This window comes from Pseudopodoces humilis, chromosome 6 (genome assembly GCF_049639895.1).
Source record: "Pseudopodoces humilis isolate 2021_Gansu_Grassland_sample_001 chromosome 6, ASM4963989v1, whole genome shotgun sequence".
Taxonomy (NCBI): domain Eukaryota; kingdom Metazoa; phylum Chordata; class Aves; order Passeriformes; family Paridae; genus Pseudopodoces; species Pseudopodoces humilis.
In genome coordinates, this window is record NC_142205.1 from 5,291,495 (window position 1) to 5,310,518 (window position 19,024).

At 51.0% G+C, this 19,024-nt stretch overlaps 1 protein-coding gene across 1 annotated transcript; it reads right to left on the minus strand.

The window, feature by feature from the left end:
- Positions 1-427: 427 nt before the first annotated feature.
- On the minus strand, positions 428-17,609 carry RPIA (ribose 5-phosphate isomerase A). The gene is made up of 9 exons (XM_005517929.3): positions 17,401-17,609; positions 11,905-11,965; positions 9,830-9,885; positions 6,007-6,066; positions 5,094-5,158; positions 4,693-4,761; positions 4,048-4,189; positions 3,461-3,560; positions 428-1,614 (listed from the first exon to the last, which is right to left on the minus strand). The coding sequence occupies exons 1-9, from the start codon at positions 17,581-17,583 to the stop codon at positions 1,517-1,519; spliced, it is 834 nt and encodes a 277-aa protein (XP_005517986.3). The 5' UTR covers positions 17,584-17,609; the 3' UTR covers positions 428-1,516.
- Between the last annotated feature and the right edge of the window lie 1,415 nt (positions 17,610-19,024).

The following is a 19,024-nucleotide window of genomic DNA, read 5'->3' on the forward strand; positions in this document are numbered from 1 at the left end:
CGATTGCTCTGTTTATCCAGGATTACATTAGGAGCCCAAGAGCACCTGAAAACAGCCCCTAGCCAGAGCTGGGGCTTTGCAAATGGCTTCTGCAGCATCGGGCTTGTGGGAAAAGAAATCCCAGTGTTTCCAGCAAGCTGCTGGCAGTTTGCTCAGTACAAGAGCTGGATTTAGGTGCACAGGTTTTAGATGTCCAAATTGAAGACGGTGTCTGTTGAGGAAAGTAGTGCAGATAACAAGTGTTGACCAGATAATTTGGCTTATTTTAAATAATTAATTTACCCTAAGCAAAAGGAAATCAAATGCAGAAGGATGGATTTGGCCAGGGTGAGGGATTCTTGCAAGGGGGAAGTTAGCAGAAGGTCTGACCATGATCTGCTCCATTATCCACAAAGTAAGTTACTTTGAGAAGAAAATTACCACCAAGTCTGGTATAACAGCTCTTTATTTCAGTGTCTAAAACACAAAGAGAGGGCTTGCATTTCAACATCAGAACCATGCAAAGCACCTATACACCAAAAATGAGATACTGAATGAGTGTCTCTCTCCTGCTACACCTGGAATTTAGGCAGGAAGACTCAATTTTCCTGTGCGTTCTGCTCTATCCTTCACAAATCAACCAGCTGTGAGGGGTCATAATTAACCTTCATTCCAAACCAAAGCATTTGCCACTGAACACTACTCCACATTGCCCTAAGCTGCTAAAATATGCTCCTGTAAACTTCATCAAGCACCCAGTTCTGTTCTTGGTCTACAAGGACAAAGTCCTGAACATCTCCAGCTACAGGACAGACTTTAATCAGAGGTACTGAATTAAACGAGAGCAGAGTTTGGCTCAAAGGATGAATGTCTCCTCCATACAGAAGCCCAGAAAAGGCCCTTATCAGTGTCCCAGAGAGGGGGATGTAGAGACCACCCTAGGCTCAGAGAATTGTCATGGTGCACAGAGGACAACCAGACATCCTGAACTATTAAAAAACAGTGGTATAGAAAAATAAAAGGCATAAAATACTGAACCAAAAAGGTTCTAAATAAGGCATCAGCAGGTCCCAACTGGATGTGCTCCTGTTTCATACATCACCCTCCCAGCCAGGATAATTAGGAACGATGCAGGATTGTATTTCTGACCTCCATCATTAAGCACTATGAGCAACCAGAAGGGTTCAAGTTCTCTTTCAAAAAAAAGAAAAAAAAACCCTCCAAACACAAAACCAGGGATTAATGTTTTTGGTAAGTATTTCTTAGAAAAGAAAATAAAAACGTTAAAGCAATTCATTGAAACGATTCATTAAAAAAAGACAACATTCCTGTAAAGTAAAAATATATATATATATAAATAGAATCTATTTTTTGTTTGTTTGTTCACTTGGTTTTTTTTTAAAAAAAAGACATTCAGCATCACGTCAGCGGATTCTGATGGGCTTTCCCGCGGGTCTCCTGCGACAGCCGCTGCTCCTTAAGGCAAAACGTCGGGTTGGCACCGTCACGACGGCTGAGTCCCCGTGGCAGGGCCCTGTCAGCAGGGCTGCTTCTCCCTCACGCTGACAGAGCCGTCCTCCATCCCAAAATACACCACCTCGGCCATGTCGATGAACAGCCCCGTCTCCACCACGCCTGCGGAACGAGAGGTCGCTGGTTACTGCCAGAGCCACCCCTGTGCTCGTGTCCTCTGCTCTGCCTGTGCTTTTGCTCGTTAAAAAGCACCAGCGCCTCCACCAGAGGTGTGGAGAAGTGTCCAGCCTGTATCAGCCACACAGGGAGCTTCTGGCAAGTCTTCTCCATGCAGCCACTCCCAGCAAAAACTCTCCAGAGACTGAGAAACAGCTCCCAAAGCTCCCCCGACATCCACGCTGCCCCAGCCACCACTGTTGCACCAACACAATCATGAGAAAAGCATTTTCTGCCATCTGATGACTCCCTTTGTCTTTAAACTCATCTGAAACACCACCCTGTAAGAGATCACCTGGCTAACACTTGTTCAAATGCTAAGACTCAGCAGCTCCGGTGCTACCTCTGCAATTTGTAGCCCATTTGTAAATGTACTTTAGATTGCATTTAATTATGGGGTGCTCCTAACTTCACAGTGATCACTGAGACACAGCCAGAGGCCAGGAAGGTGGATAGAAACAGAGGACAAGGGCAACCACAAGCACAAGGTGGCCAAAACCCTTCTACCAGCACTGCATTTAGGCCTCAACAGCTTCACATTTAGGCTCATCCACTTCTGGGTAGGGAAGATCTTCCCTTAGCAGTTCCATTTCTGAGCAGAAAACAGTGCTGAGACCAAACCCACAGGATGGAGCATGTCCCAGTGGTTTTTCTCAATCAAAAAGAGATGCAGGGAAGAAGTTCCTGCTGTGCAGAGCAACCAGGCACTGTCTGCCTCTTGCACAGACACAGCTCTAATGACAGAGAGATTTGTACAGCCACGGGCAGCAACTGCATTAGGATATGAAGCACTGCACCAGGGGCAGATCAGCAGTGGTCACCAGAGATCCCTTCCAACCCCAACAGTTCTGTGATTCTGTGACAAGAACTACTGAGGGAAGTAAAACCACTGACCAGAAACAACTACAAGTTACTGGCCACTCTTCACTCAGCCAACACCCACAGCCTCTGCCTGGCCTGGTGCTTCAGTCGTGGAGCCAGGACAATATATGGCTGTTTGTGGGCATGCTGGCGTTTGTGCAATGAGATCCCAACCTGTTCCTGCATGTTCTGGCAACACATGGGCAGTCAGTGAAGGCAGCTGTGTGAAGGCAGGACTTCAGGGACAGGCTTTGCCAAGGTAACTGGAAAGACACCCCGATTCTACTTCCCTGAAGTTCAGAGAGTGCCAGTGCCCCTGGGCAGACCTGGATGGTCCAGAGGCAGCTCTTGCCTGGGCAGCAGGTCTCATGCAAGGCAGGAGTCCTTGCAGAGAGGCTGTTTTATTTGCAAACAGAGCACTCAGCCACTGCTGCTCGAGCCCAGCAAGAGCTTGGGTACACTTCATCCTCACAGCAGGGAGGGTCTCCCAATGGGAATGGGTTGCAGAGCTGTAAGCAGCTCCTGGAAAATACCACAGACAGTGCAAACCCTCCCTCCAGAGTGCACCAGTGTTTCCACTAAAAGCCCCTCTCTAAATGGGCACAAGGAGGGTAAAGAAGAGGACAGGACTGTTGTGCCTAATGGGAAACTGTCAACATCACCAGCAGCACTTCAGGTTTTCACCACTGTACGGAAAAAGCCACATGGGCACAATGTACCAATTGTACCAATTGAGCTGACTGCTCTTGAGTAGAAAGACATGCAGGGACCTGCAGGAGGGCAACACACACACACACACACACACACACACACACACATTTCCTCATATCCTGGCTCTCAAGCCAGGAGAGAGCTGACACAGTCCAGGTTACTTATCACACACCAAGCCTCAGCCAGCTTTTTGTGTTTTTTAAAAAACCACAGACATCACCTGGTATCATTTTTATAGCGCTGTTCACTTCACGCCACTCGTGAACCTTGTCAAACTTCCAGTCCAGGATGAAGTTCCCATTGTCTGTCACCACAGGGCCCTGGAAGCAAACCCAGTTGTCATGGCATGAGTTCTGTGTCTCCTGATCCCAGCCAGGGATTGTCACAGCCCTCACTGGGACCACTGCAGTGGTTTAGAGTCATCATTCAAGCAAACTGGGGCCATCCCCACAATAAACCTGTCAGTGGAACCATGACCCCCAACTCGAGATCCTCCTTGGCAGGTCAGCCTGCCCTGCAGCCCCCCAATACCCCCAGGGCAGCAGGTCAGACCAGTCTGGCAATCCCTCTGCTCCCTGCTCTGGGATGTTTCTTTAGGAGTCACAGCCAGAGAGGCTTTCAATGAGCAGCCTGAACACCTAAACACACAATTCAGTAACCCAAGTGTAATAAGGAGGAATTACACAAGATGTCACTTGTGGGAGTGAAAGCCCAGGTTTCACTAGATAAAGGGCTTGACCTCTGGTCCTCCCTTTGCCCACGTTGAGGTGGTTCCTCAGGGGAAGCAGGGCTGACAGGGACACTCACTGCTTTGTTAACAGCCATCCGCAGCTCCACGACACCGCCAAATTTTTTGGTCAGGGCTCTGGTGACAGGGACATAAGCCATGGGGATCACCTCGATTGGAACTCCCTTCTTCCACTGCTCCCCGAGGCTGTCAGACTTTTTCCTGAGGGCACAGTTTGAGGTGGGATTAGTGTTGGACATTACAGTGCTGACACCATTAACATCACCCCAGGCCCTCTGCAAACCCCTCAGGCCCAAGGCTCAGAAGGACACAGGGTCCATGTGTGCCCTGGTGCAGCACGAGCCAGTTTAATGCATAATGCTCTATCCACTCACAAACCCTGTTTTGACGTGTTTTGGACCAGCAGAACAGGAGCTGTTTTTTCCACAGCCCCATGGCTGGAAAATTTATCCCATGCTGACAATCACTAAGCTCAGAGAGCAGAACTGCCACTTCCCCACAAGCTCTGCTGACTCCAAAGCAGGCCTGCTGAGTTGAAAATTAAGAAAAAAAGATAAATTGAATTGCTGAAATACTGGGAGCCAGGCTCATTTCCATCCATTCCTGCTCTCCTGTAACCATAGGAATGACAATAATGGCCTAACACAGCACCATCTAAAACCTCCCAGGGAGGAGAAAGGAATTATGAACAGTAATATCTTCACCTGTAATCAGCAATAACAATGAAGCACTTTGCAAATCCTGCAACTATCTTCTCCTGTGTCAAGCAGCCACTGCAAGGGGGAAAAAAATAAAAACAAAACCAGAAAACATCAGACTGCTCCTCACTGTGCCTAATGGCCTTGAAGTCCAGTCCCCTCCAATATGTTCCTGCTGGTTTTGGTGCTGGCATTGCCCTACACCTTACCCTCCTTGTCCCCACCCCTCACCTTGTGCCCCTTGTCCCTGGCAGCCTTGGCCAGGAGCCATCTCCCACTGTGGGTGGACACACAGCCCTGCACAGGATCCCCTCCAGCCCAGCCCAGAGACACCCACAGCCACACAGGGATGCTCAGAGCCCCCACCACCAGCACTGAGAGACAGACAGACAGACAGCAAGGCTCACCCGCCACCTTTGATAAGGTTGAGGTCAGAGTCCACCTCATCTGCTCCATCGATGGCAACATCAAGCTGTGGGAAGAGGAGGAAATTGATGTGGGAAACCCTTCTGTGCAGCATCCAGGCCCTGCTCCTGGTGCAGCTCTGGGGGTGCAACATCCCAAGCTGCCACAAATGTCACCAGAGCTGGGACCACCTTGATGCCAGCCTGACCAGAGACAAATGTCTGATGGGCCACCCAAGGATACCCAGAGACCACTCAAGCCCCTCTAACAACCACAGGCATGTGAGAGGAAGAGAAACCCAAACCAACTGCTGGCCCGCAAGGCACATCTCTTTAGCCTCTGGTGTTGTTTAAGGAGCAATGTGCAAGATTTTCCCAGGACACATCTTTGACAGTTCAGCAATATCCCTGTCTCAAGCCTCATCTTGGAAGAGATGCCAAGCACCTGGAGACAACACAACTCAGCAGCCTTCTTGCCATCTAAAGGGACAAGAACTAAGACAGAACTTGGGGGAAAAATAAACTACACCTGTTAAAATCACAGAATCATTAAGGTTAGAAAAGACCTCTAAGATCAGTCCAACCATTCAACAAACCCTGCCAGATCCCCACTAAACCATGTCTAAACATCATATCTAAATGTTTTTTGAACACTTCCAGGGATGCTGATTCCACCACTGCCCTGGGCAGCCTGTTCCAGTACTTAACCAACCTTTCAGTGGAGAAATTTTTCCTAATACCCAATCTGAACCTCCTGTGGTACAACTTGAGGCCATTTCCTGTTCTTCCAACTCGAGTTCTCACTGATGTTCTGCAGTGTGGCTGCCCAAACTCAGCCTCAGGGGAGGACTAAGGAGCCTGGATGCTTTCTGAAGGACCAGGTGAGAGGAGGTCTCACCTCCCTGGTCCCACTCACCTCTGGATTTCGGTCCAAGTCACTCAGTGTTAAGCCGTTCTGCAGGATCAGCTGACGGGCCTGTGTACCAAGAAGACAACAAACACCATTCACCAGTGGTAGGAAAGGAAAACAGACTCTTGGTGTCATCCCCTTGCTGCAGCAAGCATGAAGCCTCCCTGGGAGAGCTCCACTGCTCCACTCTGAGCTCATGGAGTGGCTGCAGCAAGGAGAAAATGATGTTTCCAGACCAGAGCTGTTTAATCAAAAGAAAATCCTGTTGCTGATTTGAACTAAAATGCTCAGGTGGTGCAACAGGACTCCTGGGTTTGGGTCTCTCCATACTAAATAGCAGGAGGCCTCATCAGCTTGGTGGGAATCACTTGTATCTAAGCACTAAAGCAGACATGGAATTTTTAAATCCTATGTTGTTTCAGCTTGGACATCGTTCTCCCTCTCACCAATCCAGCCCTTCTTATCTCCTTCAGCTGAAAAATGGGACCAAGAGACTTAAGTATTTATACCACAGCAATGTGAAACTAACACAGAAAGTATTTTTCATATTGGAAATAAGCTAAAAAGTAAACAACAAACGCACAACTCGTGGGGAAAGTGTGGGAAGCTGCTGAAACAGCTGCTTGGTGGCTCTGACCTACGTTTCCTGCAGTGGCTGTGTTTCCCTCTAGTGGCAACACAACACAGGGCAGCCAGAGCTGCCCCTGCCCAGTCCCTCAGCTTATACAGGGAATCACAGAATTGTTTAGCCAGCTTTGCTAACACCAAGTCCAGCCCTTAACCCAGCACTGCCCAGGCCACGGCTAACCCATGTCCCCAAGTGCCACATGTAAGGGCGCTTACATCCCTCCAGGGACGGTGACTCCAGCACTGCCCTGGGCAGCCTCTTCCGTGCTTGACCACCTTCCCAGGGAAGAAATTTTCCCTAATAGCCATCTAATCTAAACCTCTCCTGGCACAACCTAGGGCCAATTCCTCTTCTCCTGTTAATTCTCACTTGGGAGATCAACCCCGACGTGGCTGTCCCCCCCTGTCAGGGTGTTGTGGAGAGTAAGAAGGTCTCCCCTGCGATCCCTTTTCTCCAGGCTGAGACCCCCAGCCCCCTCTGCTGCTCCTCACACCGGTGCTCCAGACCCTTCCCCAGCTCCTCTCCCTTCTCTGGACACACTCCAGCCCCTCAGTGCCCTTCTTGTCACGAGGCACAAAACTGCACACAGGATTTGAGGATTTGAGGATTTGTGGCCTCACCAGTGCTGACCCAGGCCAGGTCCCCTGGCCTCTTTGGCCACCTGGGCACATGATGGCTCATGTTCAGCCACGTTCACCAGCACCCCCAGGGCCTTTTCTGCTGGGCTACTTTCCACCCACTCTGCCCACAGCCTGGAGTTCTGCAGGAGGCTGTTGTGGCCAAAATGCAGACCCAGCACCTGCCCTTGTTGAACCTCAGATTGTTTGCCTTGGTCCCTCCATCCAGCCTCTCCAGATTCCTCTGCAGAGCCTTCCTGCCCTCCACCAGATCAACATTCCCACCCAACTCAGTGTCATCTGCAGAATATCTAACTGGTTAAAATTGCTATGTTACAAATCATCATTCAAGTGAGATTCCCCCCTTGAACAGGCTCTGCTCAAGTCCAAAGTTGCTACCATGCTGCAGCTAGACCAAGAAGCCCCAGTACAATAGCCTGGAGCAGCTGATTCCCCTGAATTCTACCCACTAACACTAGCAAAAGTGTGTCAGTCACAGGTACTAGAATCCCAGAAACATTAGAATTAGCAGGTAGCACTCCTGGCAAAAAGATATCATTTGAATAGTTTATCGTGGCACTTCCAAGCATGCAGTTTTAACACCCATGGGCTGTGGGGCCCTAAGGACTCACAAAAGGAAATGAATAAAAATCAGTGGGTTGACATTCATCACATGGTGCCCACAAAAGGAGATTTCAGGGATCTGGGGAATTGAAAGCATTGAAAAACACTGTGCTGCACATGCAGGCCAGACCCTGAACGGGCTTAGAGTCAGCAGTGTGGCAATGAGGTGGCTTGGCTCTCTCCAGGTTCTGCTTGCAAGGCAATGGGAGCAGTGAAAATCAAAAGCAGAGCTCCCAAAACTGAGGGAAAAGTGGTGGTAACTGCACAGCACTCGACAGGAGCAGTCCCACTCCGTGCTCTCGTCCCGGTGAAAAGAGACAACGCAAACGCCAGGGGACAGATACTTACCCTGCTCTAGCTTTACTGATGGTGATGGATTAATGACCTGACAACAGGGAAAGGAGGAGTATAAAAGCCACTGAAACCAACTCTTCCTTGCCAGTGACCTCAGGCAGCCATCTACACCTGTACATAGTGAAAATAAAATGCTGTTTTGCTGGCCTGGGAACACTCCACTCGGAATTGGCTGAGGTCTAAGGCACTGCAAGAGATACAAGCCAGCCCCAGGTTGGGAATTTTGCCTCCTGCCAAAAGGTGTACAATCTCTCTCTACCCTTTAACAGCAACTTTTTTGTTTTACTGGTAAGAAACTCGGTGGTGTTAAATGAACTATGACAACATTTCAAGGCAGGACAGGCTCCAGCCCATGCTCACTACAAGAGCTTCATCAATATTTTAAGAACTAATGACTGAACTCAGAGCACTTCTCCTAGATTCAAAATGGACATGGCATTTTAGGGTGGGAATCATGTGAGACAGATCAAAGACAGACTCTCGCCACAGTCTCTATCATCAACAGATGTACTGATACAGGGTAGGTTGTTTTTTTTTTTACACTTTCTGGCCTTTGCAGCACCTTGCATTATAGCCCAGTTGTTTGCGACAGCTGGGAAGAGAGAGCCCTGACACCCCCACAGCTAAATAACTGCAGGGTAAGAGGATGTTAGGTTTTCTTAAGATTTTAGGATAATTCAGGTTGGTCTCTATTCAACCTCCAGGTCAAAGCAGGGTCAGCTCCCAGGTTGCTCAGGGCTTTACCCACCCAGTCCCAGAAAACCTCATAGGACAGGCTCTGCCCCACATGCCACACTGCCTGACTGCCCTCACGGTGACAAGGCTGTGACAAAAGTACAGTCCCCAGGCCCACAGCAGGACCACGAGAAGGACACATGCCCAACTCCTCGACTGGGGTATTGCCACCCAGACTTGAAGACCCCTTGGATGGTCCCTACCATGTCACCTCTGCCTCCCCAAAAGGAGGTTCCCACCTCAGGGAACACAGGCGAAGAGACCAAAGCCAGCTGCCAGTCATGGGAGATGCTCAGAAGCTTCCCCAGCAGATCTGTATTCCACCACCATGCCAGGTTCTTCCTCTCCCTCCAGCCCTCTCAACATCTAGCTTGGTATGAACCAATTCCTGCAAAGACTGCACTGCAAACAAGAGGTTAAGCCAATTTCTCTTCTGACATTTCTCATCAAATCCAGTTGATGCATTTGAAATTACTGCTGAAGACACAAGAGCTTGGTATTATTCTTTACAGCTGATACAGACCCAAAGGAGACAAAGTGAGCTTTGCACTATGAGTCTGCTTCACCACTAAGCAGCATTCTCCTGCAAGTGGGATCCAGAGGAAGCCACACACCAACCCTGACACAACCAGCCTTACCACACTGGCTGCAAATATAGCTCCCAGCCTGGAGCTCAGGTAAGGGTAACACAGCACCACCACCCTCTTTGTGACATCCTTCTGTAGGCTGCACCACGACTGCTTTCACTGGTGCTTTGTTTCATTCATAGCACTGTGAAGCAGAGAGAGGCAAGGTGTCCTCCCACAGCCCACAGGGAGATCCCCTGCAGGAGTGTTTGGAGTGGCAGGCAGCAAAGGAGGAAAGCACTCACCTGAAAGGATGTAGGGATGCAGACAATTGTCAGGTTCTCCTCCTTAACTCGCTCAGCTGCAGGAAAAAAGCAGAAACCTTGGTCTGTTCATTGCACAAGGCAAAAACACAGCAACTTTCACTTTAAGAAACCTCAGTTCAGTGCAGCCCCTCTGATTCACTGCAATTACTTGCTTGGCTTGCAAATAACTCAGTCACGCTCAAAATGCAAACAGGTGCCCCCCTCCATAAGCTGAGGCTCAGTTTCAACAGTCAGAAATGTTTTAACACCCATTCTGGCCCAGCCCAAGCCACCATGAGCCATTAACCTTTATGTCTCCAGCAGCAGAGGAGCTCCATCAGCAAATCCTCACCTGGGAAATTGGCCCCATCCCCTCTCTCACTCCATTAGACAGGTTTTTGCTACTCTCCATGTAAACACAGAGCTCCAGCAGCTGTCTGAAAGGTTTGCTGGCTTGTTGCCCTAGGGACATCACATTAATTTATTATAGAACATTCAAATATATAGCAGGGAAAGAACTAATAAAGTACAGTATTCCATTAAATGGAAGGAAATATTTCCTCCCCCAGGCTAACCTCAAATGACTAAAATCTATTACTAAGATATCATTACGGACAAAATGTTATTTTAGTAATTACAACTCTCAAGCACAAGCCAGCAGCCCAAGAGTCAGCAAGAGCTCATGCACCAGAGCAGACACACGAGGACCATGCTCCAAGGTAATGCTGCTGCTGCTGGAAGGACTGAACATGCAATACGTGAGGCTGGATGTTGTTACAAGCCATATCCCAGTTCTAAAGCAATCAGGAGACATGAAAAGCCAGAATGTGCAGCTTGGAACAGCCACTCCTCTTCAAATACAATAGCCATTTATTTAGAGACTGATTCTATGCTCAAGGAGGGAGTGGTTGCAGTACTGAGCCAAGCCCAGAAGGCTGAACAGCAGTTCCCAGACAATAAAGTGCATCACACAGAGTGGGGAAATGGGTGACAAGGGGCAGCCCCAGCACTGCTGTGTCCCTGCACAGTGGAGGGCTGGGCTCTGCTCAGAACTCAGCCTGCTCTGGGCTGCAGGACAGCTCTGCCCAAGGGAGCTGGAGTCACCAGGGGACTCCCCAGACAGGGAGACACCCAGGTGGGACACACTGTGCTGTCCAGGGAAGTGGTGCAATCTTTATACCTGGAAGTGTGGATGTAACACTTGGGAATATGGTTTGGTGGTGAACACAGTGGTGCTGCACTGGATTTGAGGGTCTTGGAGGTGTTTTCCAACCTTAATGATTCTGTAGTTCCCTCTCTGTATCCAAGCAAGACCCCCAAGAACAACAGGGCTGATCCTGTGCTCCCAATCCACCACAGCCCCCACAGCTGCTCTGCATCCAAGGACATCTAAAATTCACCTCCACAAGCAGATCCAAAGCTGAGCGTGCCCTGCAAAGGAACTTTAAACCTCTGCACCCTCTGTAATGAGCTATTACAATAATTACCCTCACACTCACTTTGCAAAACTGCATTTGCCTCACTTGCATATTTTGCTGAAATTTTCTGAATCACGCCCTGAACAAAACCCTGCACCTGTAGCAAGCAGGTAAACCTGACTGCGGGATACATAAATAAAATGCAGCAGGATTTCACATTCCTTGTTTTCATTACACCTCAGCAGGGCCCTCAGTGTGAATTGTGTGGATGTGGGGAGCAAAATGAGCCACAGGCAAACGGGTTAAAGGAAGCACAGCAGCTGCATGGCCTCGAGCCACACAGCAAGTCAGCACTGGGCAAAGCTGGAACCAGACCAAGGAGTTCAGCTCCAGTTTGGGTGCCAGTGGAGAGCTTTTCCTGGCTGTGTGGGGAGAACAGGTGGCAAATCATTACCTCCTCAGGACTCTGAGGCAATAAATTTGGAGCCCAACACTCCATTTTAACCTTCAGGTTCAAGGACACAGCAGCCAGTGAACAGACCCAAGGCATCAGCTCAAAGTCAGCATGCAGGTGATTTAGGGTGTTTCTTAAGTATTTGGGGCAGATGGAAAAGGGGACTTTTTGTGGTGGGAGGGACAGGAAGGGGAGCATCCTACCTAATCGTTGCACTGCGTGTACAATCGTAGATCCACTTCCGATCCCAAGAACTTGATTGTTCTGCAAGACAAAGAGAGGCAGAGAAATGCTGTTACTGGAGGCTCTGTCCACTTTCCCCAGTAAAACTGGCATTATAAACACATGCAAGAGGAGCTCTGTCCAGGGATGCACGTGGACACAGCATCTCAGCACTCTGCAGGCAAGGGAGGGAACACACTGTGCCAGCAAGGGCACGGCCATGGTCTGCAGCCAAGGGATTTTAATCAACTCTTCCTCTCATTAAAGGACATGTGCTTGCTAATTACCAGCACAGTCCGATCTCAGGGTGTTCAATGCACACTCACTGGTGGTTGCTGGCATTCCATGAAAGCTCTCCTGCCGGAAAGCTGTGAATTTCAGACAATACCACAGAGGAAGAAGGGGAAACAACCTCAAGATAAAATCTCCCAAGGAAGCCACACAGTAACAGGCTGGGTTTGCTGCCAACCATATCGTTAGTAAACAGCACAGATGCACCAGCAGCCAAAGCAGAGCACAGCAGCTGTTCCTGTGAATAATAAAAAACGTTTTCCAAAACAGAGTGTAAAGCTGCCTATAGGAGAGTCCAGCAAAACTTGGAAGGTGGCTGAGCCTGGCAGCATATGCTGAAGAGGATGAAATTTTAACCACAGCTCCATCCTGGCTTTTCTCTGCATATTGCCTGATTTAAGAAGGATCGCTGCCCTGTCATCCTTAACACTGATACACTCCTAAAAGCTACTGCAAGTTGGGTGCACTTGTGTTACTTCTGCAAGACATATTCTCTGCCATGTCAGTCTCTGCTTATTATCAACTCAGTTTCCCACTCCCTGGAAGTGACCTGCAGCCTTCTGCATTTCCCATTTTCAGTGTACTTCGTTTTCTTTGGCTGGGATCCAAAGTTTAAATTGACTTAAAGAGGCCCAATATCACCACAGAGACTTCAGATGAGGAAGATACGAATACAACCAGAGATGCAGGCACAGAGTTGTTGTGCATTATCTCTTGGACATTAGACAGATCTGGAGCTCTTTCCTCATGTGCAGCAAATCCAGAGCTCTCTAGAAATTGTGGCCAGAGTTCGGCAACTGTGGAAAAAGCCACACCTGCAGCACTTCAACCAGCTAAAATCTTGCTGTCACGCACGTTTACCTGGAAAGGTGGAGTTCAAGACAGGTCACACTCCCGTAGGATTAGTCATTCTCTTGCTTCTCTAAGTTAAAAGCTTAAAGAAAACAGAAATTCTCCAAAACCAGAGGCTCAGCTTCCATCCCAGCCCTCACTAACCACCGTGACTCTGCAAAAGCTGGGCACAGCAACAGGTCACTGCTGCACACCTGCAAAGTTGCCAGCAGAAACCAAACAGCTCCTGAGGTTCTCATTGTCACCCACCCAGCAGGCAGAGCCAAGCAAGGCCAGCCAAGGAAAGGACAAGCAAAGCTGTGCACAGGCTGGCAGGACATGGGCAGTACCAGCATTCCCAAAAGACTTGTTTTGACCTGGGAAGAGGCAGTTTCTTCTCTTTGCCCTCATTTCTGTAGGGTGGGACACCTTCTTGGAGCAGCTGGGTACCTTAAAGGGATGGGGAAAGCCTCAGCGTTGGCAACTCCACTGTAATGAAGGAGGAAGAGCTCACAAGGGTCCCAGCCTATCCATTTATAAGTGATTAGAGGTGAAGCAGTCCTTTAAATCAGTCTAAACCGGTGCTGTCACAGCCCCTGCCTTACCATGACTTCCACCTCTCCCTCCTCAGCTCCAACCCCAGCCAGACCAGGGGCAAAACCAACCCCAAAACATCCACTCTTAAAAACATGGGCAGGGCAAACATTGGTGAGAAGCAGAGCACTGAGGAGCAGCACCTCATGCAAAAACATCACATTTCAAGTTGCTCACCAAAAGCCCACCAAACAAAACCAAGGCACTGAGCCACAGCACGTATGGGTGAAGTGGGCAGTGACCACAGCATTTTTTCAGCCAACCCAAGGGCCTAAAGACACTGCCCTGCATTACAGAAGCCAACAAGACAACACACGTGGAGCAGTATCAGCAGCACACAGGCACTGGCCAGTCCAACCTAAGTTTCCAAGGTTAGAGAACAAAGAGATCCAGCAAAAAGCAGCAGATAAATACAGAGCAAAGCCCAAAGTTCGCTCAGTCCTCTCTAGGGCAGCAGGACATAGGGCAGTATCTGTATTTTCATTTCTAACAGAGGTGCTCGCAGGGCCCGCCTTCAGAGGTGTTGTATAAACGCAAAGCCAGCTCTCCCCAAGCAGCTTACAGCTCTAAAGCCACAAGCCCTGTGCCAGCCCCACTCCCCCAAGCTGCCACAACCCCACAGTCCACAGCCTCTGAGGTTGGTCATCTCAGTGTCCACTCCAGAACTGGGGACCTCTGCTCCTGCAGCTGCCCGGGGACAAGCACTGAGGGTAAACACACTTACCTAGCTCTAATAAAAAATAAATGAATAAATAAAAAGAAACAAGTTTTCCTCTCCTAATCCCCCCTCCCACACCCAGGTTTACATCCGCCACACAAGGAGCTGCTGTCCTGGCAGGGCAGGGATGGGTGTGAAGGTGGATGCCAAGCAAGGAGCCTCATCCAGCACCAGTCCCAAGCCCCTGGTGCCACAGATTTATGGCACAGTTGAGCAAGAGAGATTTGTCCAGCAGAACCAAACCCTGGTGTCTCCCACACATCCCTGCTGTGCAAGGGAAGCCTCAGCTTTGCTTTCAGGGATAACACTGCTCCCTCCTGAGGGCTCTAACAAGCAAACACAAAGGTATCCATTACAAACAGCATCTACCCCCCCGCAGCACAAACTGACAGCTGAGACCATCCAGCTCCTGGGCAGTTGACTCTGAGCTCCTTCTCCACCAGTTCTTGAAGCCAGCTTGCACAAGCATCGGGCTATTACCCCAGACACTGCCTCATTTACTTAACCAGCATCATGAGCTGGACATTGAACTTTAATCAGTTGGGACACAGCCAGAAACATTATGCTAAGTTTGCCTGGCCATAAAACAGCACAGAGGCCAGCTATTTCACTATGAAAGTCCAAAAGTACTGGTTTTACTCCAAATCAAACCCTCATTTATGATAACTCACAGCAACAGTGGTGTCTTGGCTCCACACTTTGCGAGGAGTCCTTCCTCCCATGACCCCTCAATGCACGATTTTGTGCTTGCCTTGGGTAAGAAAGGGAATTTTTACACCCAGGCTCCCCCATCTCCCAGACTGATCACTGTTGATCGTGTTGGCCTGGCAGGGACTGGGTCTCAAAGCATGTGGCTGTGCTTCCTCAGGCACCTACAGACTGCTCAGAGGAAGGGGGCTGTAGAACAAGCCAAACTTTCATGGGACATAAGGGAAGCCATCAGCAACTGAACCTCAAAACACTAACCTAGCAAGGGAGGAATGGGAAGGAAAAGGGATTTTTTTTTCCTCCCCTAACTGCTAATATCCACTTTCTTAGCAACTCCTCACCCCAATTTCAACACTGCTATTGCGAAAGGGCTGGCACAGCAAACGCTGCGATAAACCCCTGCGTGACTGTAACCGTTGATCGTCCAAATCAGATTGTGCCAAACTTCAGGCAGCTCCAGCCAGCCCTATCTGACATTCAAGGGGCTGATTCAAGCCCCTGGCTGCATTTCCCTCCCTGCAGAGGACAAGACAGAATCCCCTGGTCAAGGACTGTTGCTCCTTGCTTGGGTGCTCAGAAATGGGGTGTAGCAGCAGCGCGTTCTGGACTTGGAGAAAGGAGCAGTATGTGGCATTACCCGGAACTCCCACCACAGCCCAGCTCGCAGGAGGGTGCACAGTGAAAGGCTGGAGGTGCAAGACATTGCCCCAAATTCAGTGTACACAGTGCTGAGCTGGATCAAGCATGAAGCTGCTGCCAGGGAGGCACACACTGGGGAAGGAAAAGCAGTTTTCTCCCTTTGCCTCAGCTAGGAGTGAAGTCCAAAGAGAAGGAGAAAGAGGCTCAGCAGGACTTATCCATGCACCCCAGGGTCCCCCTCTGAACCCAGGACTGTTCATGCTCTGAGTGGAGGGGAGGGGAGGGGAGGTATTCTCGGTGTCCCCCACTGCATCCGTGAACCTCAGGGCTGCTGTATGTACTGCAGGAGTCTGTGCCACCTGAAGCCCATTCATATCCCCGGGAAGTTCAGTACATTCCATGGCCATTCCATACACTAGGGAGTCCCGGCACCCCACAGCCTGTCCCTGCACCTGGAGCTGCGTCACACAGCCCTGGGTCAGTCTGTGCACTGGAAGGCTCCATGCACCCCTATGTTTTGTGGCTGCTCTGTGTTTTGTGGGGTCCCGGCACCCCAGAGTTTCTCTGTGCACCCCAGGTCTCATCCATGCACCAGAGATTCTGTGTACCCCACGGCCCCTCTGTGCACCGCGGCATCCCAGCACCCCAAAGCCCGTCCGGGCACGCGGAGCCACTCCATGAACCGCAGGGTCCATCTGTGCTCTGTGAGAGTCCGTGGCTGCTCTGTGCTTTGGGGTGTCCCTGCACCCCAGAATCGCTCCATGCATCCCAGGGTCTGTCCGTGCACCGGGGGTCTCTGCACACCCTGTGGCCGCTTCGTGCTTTGGGGAGTCCCGGCACCGCAGAGCCACTCTGTGTGCTGGGGGATCCGTGCATCCCGGAGCCTGTCCATGCACTGGGAAGCTCCGTGCACTTCACTGCTACTCCACGTACTGGGGGGTCCCTGCAATCCAGAGCCGCTCCACGAACTGGAAAAACCCGTGAACCCCGTGGCCTCACTGTGCTCTGCTGAGTCCCGACACCTCGGAGTGACTCCGTGCACCGGGGGACTCGGTGCAATTCGGCCACTTGGTGTATTCAGAGTGCCAGTGCCCCAGAGCCTGTCCCTGCGCCCGGAGCCGCTCCACGCAGCCCGGGACCCGTCCGTGCCTCCGGAGACTCCGTGCCCCATGTGGCCGCTCCGTGCATTAGGGGATCTCTGCACCCCGGAGTCGCTCCGTGCACCCCGAGCTCCGTCCGCTCACTGGGGGACTCCACGCACCCCGTGACCCCTCCTGCATTGGAGGGATCCCGGCACCCCGGAGCCTGTCCCTGCACTCCGGGATCTCTGTGTACCGGGGGCTCCGCGCACTCCAGAGTCGCTCCATGCTCTGGGAAGCTTCGTGCACCCCGCGGCGGCTCGGTGTATCGGGGAGTCCCGACACCCCAGCTCTTGTCCCGGCACCCTGGAGCTGCTCCGTGCACTCCATGGCCACTGCATGCATTGGGGGACCCCAGCACCCTGCAGCCACTCTGTGCTTTGGGAGGTCCCTGCCACCCCGAAGTTTCTCTGTGTTTTGGGGGGTCCCTGCACCCCAGAGCCCCTCCACACACTCCGGGTCCGTCCGTGCTCCGGGAGGCTCCGAGCAACCCGCGGCCGCTCCGCGCACCGGGGCTCCGAGCCCCCCGCGCCCCGCAGCACCCCGGGCTGCCTCACCTGGACGTGCTTGTCCACGGCGGCGAAGGCGGCCCGTTTCTTGGCCTCCTCTGCCATGGTGCCGCCGAGCCGCCCGCGGGAGAAGCCGCGCCGCGCCGCCGCCCGCCCCGCTCGGACCCTCCCTGGCGGCCGGGCAGCCAGGGGCGTGCTGCGGAGCAGGGCGAGCCGGCCGGGGAGCCGCATGCCGGCGCGGCCCGCCCCCGGGGGGCTCTTCCTCACGGGCTGCAGGCCTGGGCCGTGCCGGCTCCTCTCCTCCTCCGCCTCCTCCACCTCCTCCTCTTTCTCCTCCGCCGGCAGGCTGGGACTTGTAGTGCTGCGAGCGGCGTACTACAGCTCCCACAATGCCCGACAGTCCCCGGAGCAACCTGTTGCATCGGTGTATGTACAAGTACCGATAGACCGGGTTTGCCAGGGCTGGAAGGGTTCGGGCATTTCCGCGAAGAGCAGAGGGATGCGGGGTGTGCCACCGGGAAGTGCTGGGGGAGAAGGGAGGATGGCGGGGGAAGCCCCTGTAGGAGGCCAGGCAATGCACTGAGCTCGGGGAGTCGCTGTAACTATGGCCAGGCTTCCACAGGCTTTGAGGAAGAGCCTTTCTTGGACTTTCCCTCAAACTTTCTAGCACGATCTCCCTCAAAAGTAGCAACATGGACGTGAAAAATGCCAGGGGTCCTGTCAGCACATGGTACCAAGCAGCACTTACTCCTTATCTTGCCCTGCAGGAGGGTCAGGACAAAACCCCGTGGAGATCGCCTGTCCTGAAGCACACAGAGACTTTATTTGCCATAGTTTTTTCCTCTACCCTGGGATGACCTCTGATCAAGTTGTTTCTGAAGCATATTAGAGAGGCAGAGCAACCTTGAAGTCCCTCTTACACGGGCATTTTCACTCCTGTGAGCCGCATTAGGACCATTCACAGGCACCTCAGTTTCTCTCCAGCTACAATCCCACAAAGGTGGATGAGAATTGTAGGTATTCATCCCTTAGTACTCACTCCAAGGTCAGGCCACAATTCGTAGAGAATAATCTTTTTATTTGCTCAACAGAAAAGCTGCCGCTGACTTCTCTTTTTTAATTCTGTGTATGACTGGCTTGCTTTGCTGCCAACCTCTGCGATTCTGCTGTGATTTTCAAGGACTAGAAACATTTCCTTTTGTTCTCCCTGGGCAGGCACATGAGTCCTTGAACAATGGGGTGGGATTTCAACAAAGACTCTATTATCATTGCCCGGGCTTAGCTCGGTGAGGCCTTACCTTTCTGTAGAGAGTGGGTGACTAGCTGTTAAGAGCAGCACGTGGCTCTGTGCAGTGGTTCAGTGTTTCCTGCCAGCTGGAAACGATTTTTCCTGCAAGTTACCAATTTATAGTGTACATACACACATCTAGTGGGATATATGTTCAGAGGGAATCTGACCCAAGCACTGTGTTCTTCCATGATGCAAGAAGGGTAAAACTGAAAAAGCAGCTGAGTTTTGGGAGACATTACAAGATCATGTAGTGACAGGACAAGGAGGAATGGCTTTAAAATGAGAGTAGGTTTAGATTAAATGTTAGGAATAAAAAAATTAAATATTAGGAAAATAAAAAATTACTGTGAGGGTGGTAAAGCACTGGAACAGGTTTCCCAG